The 10006-nt window shown below is 45.2% G+C and overlaps 1 protein-coding gene across 1 annotated transcript in view; it reads left to right on the top strand.

Annotated features, from left to right (window-relative positions):
* Window positions 1–8319: 8319 nt before the first annotated feature.
* LOC147120832 (immunoglobulin gamma-1 heavy chain-like) overlaps window positions 8320–10006 on the top strand; it is a 38470-nt gene continuing 36783 nt past the window's right edge. The window contains exon 1 of the mRNA XM_085979154.1: window positions 8320–8661. Within this exon, the coding sequence (XP_085835280.1) occupies window positions 8394–8661 (268 nt within the window). The 5' untranslated portion in view covers window positions 8320–8393. The remainder of the gene's footprint in view (window positions 8662–10006) is intronic.

The following is a 10006-nucleotide window of genomic DNA, read 5'->3' as shown; positions in this document are numbered from 1 at the left end:
CCATGCAGTTCTTGCACAGTTTATGTTGTGACATAATCAGACAGCCTTTGGGGTTTTCTTTTAACCCTTTGAGGTCTGGCTGTATTGGGTATGTCTGACATTTTGGTGTCAGTGGGTATTGCCTGTGTCACAGTGGTATGTGTGTCAGGGTCTACTGTACTGTCCTCAGTCCCTTGTGTTTCCTCCTGCTCATGGAGTGTCTCCTTTGGTCAATTGGTTCTGTATTTCTTCACAAACGTAGTGTTCCTCGAGTAGCGTGCTCCGGCTGGAGATTCTACTACTACTTGACTCCCTGTTTTACTCAAAACTTTGTGGGGTGTGGCATTAAAAGGAGTGGTGAACTTGTCCACTTTGTCCTGCCGTACCAGCACCGTGTCACCAACTTCCACCTCTGAGTATTGTGTTCTCCGCTGTTCATCTGCGTACAGTTTGGACTTGCCTTTTTGTTCTGCGTCCCGGTCACGTACTTCCATGTCTGCGCATGACTCCGTGATGTCTGGCAGCTTTCCTCTCATTTTCCATTCAAAAAACAGCTCTGCCGGGCTCTTTCCTGTCGTGGCATGGTCAATGCTCCTGTACACAGTCACATATTTTCTAAGTTCATGTTTCCAATCTAGTCCCTCTGACTGAGCAATTCTGGTTCTCTTCATCAGCGATGCATTCTGGCGCTCGACTTCTCCGTTAGCCTGAGCCCATTTTGCTGTCGTTTTCAGGTGTTTGATCCCGTTGTTTTCACAGTATTCTGGGAATAATTCAGATCTGAATTGGGGACCATTATCAGATTTGCAGGTGATTGGCAAACCATGACGGCTGAAGATTGACTCTAAACTATCAATAACCTTCTCTGTTGTTGTGGAGGTCATGATGTCATATTCATAGTAGCGACTATAATAATCAACTACCACAAGAATGGAGTGGTTGGATGGCAAGGGTCCCAGTAAGTCTATAGCTACATCCTGCCAGGGGCCCTCCGGTAATGGTGTTGGTCTCAACGGTTCAGCTGGGTCGGGTCTGGCTACTATCTGACAGCCGTGGCACGCTTTACAGTGTTTTTCAGCTGCCTTGTCCATGTCAGGCCACCAAACCTTGGTTCTGAGATGTTGCTTTGTTGCAACTATTCCCAAGTGTCCTTCATGTGCTAACACCAGGGCTCATGTGTGTAACACTGTGGGTAGCACGCTGCATGTTCCCCGAAGAACTAGGTACCCCACTACGCACAGGTCGTTTGCAATTGCTGCATAAGCTTTACAGTGCTCAAAATGTCCGTTTGTGATTGCTTTCCGTACCTCAATCAGCTCTGGGTTGGTAGCAGATGCTTCCTCCACCTCTCTAGTAGTGAGTGCTTTTGGTGTCGCACTCACAGCTACAAATCTCACGTATTCATCTGAGCCATGAGAATGTCTCTCCTGTTTTGTTGTCTCCCCCAGCAATCGTGACAGTGGGTCTGCAATGTTTTGCTTGCCTGGAATGTGTATCACCTTAAAATCGTATGGCTGTAATCTAAGTACCCATCTCTCTATACGGGCACAGGGTTTAGCGTGTGGGCCGTATGTCACTTGTAATGGCTTATGGTCAGTTACCAAGTTAAATTTTTGGCCATACACATATGGATGCAGCCTCTCACAAGCCCATACCAGAGCTAAGGCCTCTCTCTCTGTTTGAGAGTATTTCCTCTCACAGTCTGTTAAACTACGACTTACATAGCATATTGGCACCTCTTGTCCCTGTTGGTCCTGAACTAGTACTGCGCCTAAACCTACAGGACTGGCATCTGCTATCACCTTGGTTGGTGCGTCGTTATCAAAATATGCTGAAGTGCCAGCTCTGGCCAACTCTTCCTTGAGTGCATTGAATGACTGTTTCTGTTGTGATCCAAATTTAAATGGTGTGTCTTTTCTCGTCAGGCGTCGCAATGGCTCTGATAGCATTGCAAACTGCGGGATGAATCTGCTACTGTACCCAACGAGTCCCAAGAAACTCCTCACCTCTGTAGCATTCTCTGGCTCCCGGGCTTCTGCCACCGCTTGCACTCTCTCTGCTGTTGGTCCGATGCCCTTTTCAGACAACAGGATTCCCATGAAAATCAATCAGTCCGTGTTAAATTGGCACTTCTCTGAGTTTAGTATCAGTCCACTTTCCATTAGACTGGCCATGACAGCGTGCAGGCATCTGTCGTGAGTTTCCTGGTCATGTGCATGCACGATAATGTCATCTGAGATGTTTTCAACTCCCTCTATTCCAGCTAAGGCATTAGCTATCTCGTGCTGATATTGCTCACTAGCTGAAGATACACCGAATATCAGCCTCTTGTACCTGTATACTCCGTTATGTACTGCAAATGTTGTGATTTCTCGTGACTCAGGGGTCAGTTCTAGCTGGTGATAACCCCATTTCAGGTCTAGCTTACTAAATACCTTGCAGTATCTCATCAACGGTGGGGATTGGATATCGTTCCCTCACTATTGCCTGGTTTGCTCGTCTCATGTCTAGGCATAACCTTACATCCTTATCTGCTTTTGGTACAATAACCACAGGATTTACCCATGGGGTGGGACCAGTTACAGGTTCAATAATGTCCATGTCCCTCAATTGTTTTATTTTGGCCTCTACTGCCCCCCTTAAGTTGAATGGTATACGCCTGAGTGGCTGGGCCACAGGCTTCACTTGTGGGTCGATATACAAACTGATCTGTTTTGTGTTCAGCCTTCCTACTCCCTGGAACATCTTTGGATACTGCTGTTCTAGTAGCTGTCTTACATCTACCACAGCTGAGACATCTGCGCCTATTTTTAAAACTCCCAGTTTCATGGCTGTCTCCCTTCCTAGCAACGGCTCTCCATGGCCTTTAACCACAATGAACTCCACCTGCTCAGTACTCTTACCTATTGTAATCCCACATGTGAATATGCCTTTAACTGACAGTGGTCAGCTAGAAGCATAAAAGAATAACTTTCTCTCTGTCTTAGGGACATGTGACTGACACTTAATGTGTTCTGACTTTAATTCTTCCCATGTATTCTCATCTATCACATTGCTAGTTGCACCCGAATCAATTAACATTTTCAGGTTTACTCCCCCCACACAAAAGGTAAGTCCCTCTGTCACGTTATTTACAGTAACAGCAAATGCAAAGTCATTTTGTTCCTCTACATTGTTCACACTGTGTTTCTTTGTACCCTTTGTGCAGCATACTTTGGAGAAATGATCCTTTCCCTTGCACTTATGATACGTTTGTCCATGTGCTGTGCATTTCGGATCTCTGCCCATGTGGTCTGTGTGTCCACATCTGTAACATTTCCTTTCATTCCTATTGCCATTTCCCTTTGGTTTCTCTGTCGAGCTTTTCGCATAATACCCTCTTTTCTGTGTAACACGACGAACAGTATCTGTCTCCGCCTTCTCTGTACATGACATGGCTGACGTCTGCTCCTCGACGTTTTCACATTGTGAGGCCAATTGTAACGTGCGGGCGAGCGTTAGGCCTTGCCCTTCCTCTAGCAATTTCCTCCGCACATAGGCTGACGTGCACATACTCAGGATAGCATCTCTTATTTGATTATCCACATCCCCCCCAAAAGCACAGTCTTTAGCAGCCTGCCGCAAGCGAGTAGCAAATTGTTGCACAGTCTCACCTGTCTTCTGGGACAACTTATGAAAAGTCTGTCTAGCAAATGCTGCGTTGACCTGGGGCACGAAGTAGTGATTCAAAGCACTAACTGCCGCCATGTAGTCTGCTGGCTCTCCTGTGTCTGGTAGAGTGGAAAAGATATCCTGGACATCTGGTCCTGCTAGGTGTAGAAGTAGAGCTCTTCTACTCTGCTTTGTGGCACCTGTAGAGGTATCGTCGATAATGAGTCCTTTGCCGTCGGCATAAAGCTCAAAAGACGTTAACCACCTCGTCCATCTTGGACCCAACGTGGCTGGCTCGGCGAAGCATGCAAAATTTTGAATGCCGGTCTTCTCCATCCTAGCTAACTAAAACTTGGGCAACTACCTATCTAAAATGATTCCGTTCGTTATCCTCGTCGCCAATGTTGTATCTATGCTTTAATGCATTCAATCAAGCATGTAGATATGTCAAATTAAATCAGAGTCAGGCAGACAGGCTTATAACTGCGATGTTCACTTTATTGCCTAAAATGGCCGACTGCCGTTTTCCCGGGTAATTCCCATAATGCAATGCATATTACATTACCGCATTGACTGGTGTCAAACTTGCAATCAATACACGACAGGAAGGAACTAGAAAGAGCTTTGGAAAGTCTCAAGACAGCAGAAGTTGACAACGTCAAGTGTGTGTATGAATGTGTGTGTGTGAGTGTGAGTGTGTGTGATTATGTGTGTAGCCAGTGGGTGTGAGTGTGTGTGAGTGTGTGTGTGTGAGTGTAGTCAGTGGGTGTGAGTGTGTGTTTGAGTTTGTGTGAGTGTGTGCGTAGCCAGTGGGTGTGAGTGTGTGTGAGTGTGTGTGAGTGTGTGTGTGTAGTCAGTGGGTGTGAGTGTGTGTGAGTATGTGTGAGTGTAGTCAGTGTGTGTGAGTGTGTGTGTGTGAGTGTAGTCAGTGTGTGTGAGTGTGTGTGAGTGTGTGAGTGTAGTCAGTGTGTGTGAGAGTGTGTGAGTGTGTGAGTGTAGTCAGTGGATGTGAGTGTGTGTGTGTGTGTGTGAGTGTGTGTGTAGTTTGTGTGTGTGAAAGTGTGTGTGTAGTCGGTGGGTGGGGGAGCAGTAATTAATTGTGGATATTTGAGTTTCATGACGGCTCATGGGGAAAAAGCTGGGTTGTTGGATCAAGGTGGGATTTGGAGATATGTATTATGCCACAACTTTGGTGATTTGGGCAAGGGGAGATGCCAGCCAATATATCCTGGGTCAGAGGAGGATGTCAGGATCAGGTGGGGACAGACTGGTTGGGAGCTGGTGTATCACGTGTGGGTGCGAGAAACTGGGGTTTCGGGTCTGAGTGGCTCCTAAACACAGGGGGTGTACAGGGCCCGTTAGTAATCAGCTGGTACCTGGTGCCAGTGAATACTCAGGGGCACTATGTGTATTGATTTCTTTGTGGGTTCAATGACGAGACATTTATGAAAGAGAATGTCTTTTATTCTAAAGCTTGTTCAACTCTTTTAACAGCATTTACAGGAGACATCATGCTAGTGATGCATCTAGAACGAAACTGAAACCAAACCAAACTGCCTTGCTTGTCTCTGTCACATGCCCTCTGCTGGTCAGGCACAAGCAATTAATACATGCTGGTAAGGCATCATAATCAAACAGGCAAATACCATCTCTATTTGCTGATATCATTACATCTCCTTTTCTTAAAACAAAAGTATTTTACTTTTAACTAACAACATGTTTTCTTTGTATTAATCTGCATTTTAACTGTAACACTTAATGAACTTACATTATCATTATCATGATTAAGGTTTTTTAACCTTGCTTTGTGTGTTCACATGAAATATGTCAATACACTAGAACTTGAAGAAAGAATAAGATAACATTACTTCCTTCTATAACAATAGTCCTTAAATTTGCTCAATGAGTCTCTCAGGAGGCTTCACGTGTCTTGAGGATTTTCTGATTGATTGTCCTTGAATCTGAGTTGTTGCCTCAGATGATGTGTTCTCAGCTGTGTGATCAGGTTGTTCAACAGTATCAGTCTCTTGACCTGCTGTGGCTGGTCCCAGGAGAAGATCTCGACGATTTCTTCTCAGAACAGCACCCTCATCTGTCTGAATGGTGTATGATCTTGGTTGAACTTCACTCAGGACGGTTCCCTTCTGAGTCCATATGTTTGTTTTGTCTTTGAACCTTACTTGGTCACCAGTGTGGAGTTCAGGTAGGTTTTGTGTTCCTCTGTCATAGTAGTACTTTTGCTTTTCTTTCTGTTGTTCTTTGAACTTCCTCACTTTCTCCCCCTCTTTTGTTTTCAGGAGGTTCTCCGGGATGGGTAGGTTTGACCTTAGCCGACGTCCCATCAGGAGTTGGGCTGGTGACTTACCACACTCGAGCGGTGTTGTGCGGTATACAAGCATGCTCTGGTAGAAGTCAGTTCCACTGTCTTGTGCCTTGTACTTCAGTCTTTTCACTGTGTTTGCGGGCTCTCCTGGGTCAACAGCTCTGGACAACGTGTCTGCTGTATACATCAGCTTACCCGGTGTGTACGCAACATTCAGTTCATCATAGACTGTCTCTCCTTCGCTTTCCACAACGAGGACTCTCTTTACCAGGTTCAGTCTCTCACAGGCTTTTAAACCTAGTATGGCTTGCACATCCTTTGGCACCACGATTAATGCTAGCGTGTGCTCTCTGTCCTTGTGTGTCACTTTGACAATGCATCTTCCTTTCACTGGTATATCAGTACCTGAGTATCCTGTCACTTTCACTTTTATTCCATGTATCTTTGGCCTGGGTCTAATTTTCTTAAAATCAGTCTCTGATATCACATTAACTTGTGCTCCAGTATCCAATTTAAATGGAATGTGTATGTCATTCACTTTTAGTGTCAACATCCAGTCTCTTTTTTCTTTTTTGTTTTCAGACACAACATCTACATAGAACTCCTCTATCCCGCTTTCATCTACTGCATGGACCTTGCTTTGCTGCGCTTGGTTCTTGCAGCAACGGGCATAATGGTTGTTTTTTTTGCAACTGCAGCATGTTTTACCATATGCTGGACACTTTTTTGGTTTATGCTGTGCACCGCATCGACTACATGTCTTTCGATAGTCCCTTTCATTTTTGTTCGCTGGCCACGCCTCTTTTTTCACATTGGCGCTCTTTTTGTTAACCGGTTTGTGTCCGTTCATTCTCACTGCATCCACGTTGCAGCTACTGTCACTGAACAGCTCCTTTGCCTGTCACTTCACAGTCTCTGTAGCCCTACACAGTGCTATGGCTTTTCCCAGGTCTAGATCTTGCTCTCTTAGCAGTTTTTCCCTTAGACCATTATCTGGAATACCACACACCAGTCTGTCTTTTATCAGCGAGTCTGTCAGTCCCCCAAATTCACATGTTTTGCTTCGGTTTCTCAGTTCAGTCACATACTGATCAATAGTCTCTCCCGTTTTCTGTACACATGTGAAAAATCTGTGCCTCTCAAACGTCACATTACATTTAGGTATGCAGTAGGCCTCAAACTGTTCCATTATTTTATCTAGCTTCATTTTGTCTCCATCAGCAGCGAATGTGAAGTTATTATACACCTCCAGCGCTTCATCACCCACGACATGTAAGAACAGTGACGCTTTCATTTTATCACCTTTCTCGTCAGCTCCGATTGCTGATAAATACAACCCCAAACGTTGTTTGAACCTCCTCCAATTTTCAGCCACATTACCTGTCAACTGAAGCATCGCCGGTGGGTGTAAACCTTCCATTTTTTCACTTCGTTACCTATTCTCTAATGGTAAGTAACGATGTTCTCTTTTGGCTTGCTAATTTGTGGAGAGCTGATTTAACTTCAGATTTTTTCTCTTCATCTCTTTCAATCACTTCTGACACCATGTATTGATTTCTTTGTGGGTTCAATGATGAGACATTTATGAAAGAGAATGTCTTTTAATCTAAAGCTTGTTCAACTCTTTTAACAGCATTTACAGGAGACATCATGCTAGTGATGCATCGAGAACGAAACTGAAACCAAACCAAATTGCCTTGCTTGTCTCTGTCACATGCCCTCTGCTGGTCAGGCACAAGCAATCAATACATGCTGGTAAAGCATCATAATCAAACAAGCAAATACCATCTCTATTTGCTGATATCATTACACTATGTACTTGGCAGCAGAATGAGTAGTGAAGACTCAGGGTCAGGGAAAGGTGAGCATTGAGAGGAAAGTGAGGGTGGGGAGGGGATTAGGGAGTTTCAGGGAACATGCTGCGGGACTTGAGCAATGAGCAGAGCACCAGCGGTGGCTGGTATCAGGGAAGAGGGAGAGGGTGAAGTGTGGGGCTTGGGGACCCTAGTGGGGACAGGGAGCAGGCAAAGTCTGAGGCTGGGGGCTGTAATCAGGAGCTGCCCGCTGTTCAGGCACACGTCACTCCAGACTCTGATCCTGCCATTCCTGTTCATATGGTTAAACTAATAGATATTTAACACAGATATTTTAAAGTCATTGTTTATTGAATTATTTCTCTTGACTCACTGTAATATATTTTGTTTGATCTGAATCAGTAACAATCTAACCCACGGGCTCAGTCTTACAATCTGTTCTCTCTGTTTAACCTGATCTGTACTGCCTGGACTGTCCCTTTAAACACCAGGACACTTTGTAACTTTCAGACCGGTTTTTAAGTTATTGATATTTTTCCCTTAAAGGTGCAAATGATCCAGTCCTTCTCCAGTCTCCGAGCCTGGAACGTGTCACAGAGGGTCACTCGGCGCGGTTACAGTGCACCATGCGGAACGCCACAGTGAGCAACACCGATGTCCACTGGTCCCGCCGGCAACGACCAGGGCAAGATATGGAGTGGGTTTTAACACATGAGGCAAGTGGCAGCACACGAGGGAGCCCAGGTTCCACTGACCGTCTCCAGCCTTCCAGAGACACCTCCAATAACAGCTTCATTCTGACAATCACAAACGTGCAGCCCAGTGACACTGCCGTCTATTACTGCTCAGTGTGGGGAAGGATCTATGGGAGAGGAACCCTGCTCAGTGTAACCAGTAAGTAGAGTTTACATTACAATAGCCTGAAAGTAATAACCCCTCACACATGAATGAATTGGAGATCAGTATCTGATAAAGCAGTAGGAGGTGAAGTAAAGTGGTCTGGGCCATGGATTAGCTGGGGGCAAGAAGCTGAGCTCAGGTCGAGTAATTCACCAAAGTTCGACATCTCTGGGCTTAGCCTGAGCGGGTGTCTGGGGAGGTTCGAGGCGTGTAGGGGTTTGCTGAGCTGAAGAGGAAGTTTTGTCTTCGCCGAGTCCTAATGTTGGACAGGCATTTGGAGAGAATGGAACAGCCTTGGAATCAATGGAGGAGGTGGAGAGGCAGAGCCGAGTGTTGCTGTAGATGTAAATGTTGACCCTGCTTCTGGATGATGTAGCTGAGGGTAAACATAAGAATTAGGAGCAGGAGTCGGCCATTTGGCCATTTGGCCTCTCGAGCCTACTCCGCCATTCAATAAGATCTTGGCTGATCTTTTACCTCATCTCCACTTTCCTGCACTATCCCCATATCCCTTGATTCTCTTAATATTCAAAAATCTATTGATCTCTGTCTTGAACACGCTCAATGACTGAGCCTCCACAGCCATCTTGGGTAGAGAATTCCAAAGATTCACCCCCTCTGAGTGAAGAAATTTCACCCCATCTCAGTCCTAAATGGCCGACCCCTTATTCTGAGACTGTGACCCCTAGTTCTAGACTCCCCAGCCAGCGGAAACATCCCCCCTGCAACAACCCTGTCAAGCCCTGTAAGAATTTTGTATGTTTCAATGAGGTCATCTCTCATTCTTCTAAACTCTAGAGAATGTAGGCCGAGTCTACTCAATCTCTCCTCATAGGACAGTCCCCCCATCCCAGGAACCAGTCTGGTGAACCTTCATTGCACTCCCTCTATGGCAATTATATCCTTCCTTAGGTAAGGGGAACAAAACTGTACACAATACTCCCGGTGTGGTCTCGCCAGGGCCCTATATAATTGCATTAAGACGTCTTTACTCTTATACTCAAATCCTCTTGTAATAAAGGTCAACATACCATTAGCTTTCCTAATTGCTTGCTGTACCTGCATGTTAACATTCAATGATTCATGTACAAGGACACCCAGGTCCCTCTGAACACCAACATTTCCCAATCTCTCACCATTTAAAAAATACTCTGCTTTTCTATTTTTCCTACCAAAGTGGATAACTTCACATTTCTCCACATTATATTCCATTTGCCATGTTCTTGCCCACTCACTTAGCCTGTCTATATATATTTTTTTTTAATTTTTATTTGTTTTATGGGATCAGGGCATCGCTGGCAATGCCAGCATTTATTGCCCATCCCTAGTTGCCCCTGAA

This window comes from Somniosus microcephalus, chromosome 3, assembly GCF_052327205.1.
Source record: "Somniosus microcephalus isolate GS21.2 chromosome 3, FLI_Smic_1.0, whole genome shotgun sequence".
NCBI lineage: Eukaryota > Metazoa > Chordata > Chondrichthyes > Squaliformes > Somniosidae > Somniosus > Somniosus microcephalus.
The sequence above is the reverse complement of the archived record's forward strand: the minus strand, read 5'-3'. Positions and strand labels throughout refer to the sequence as shown.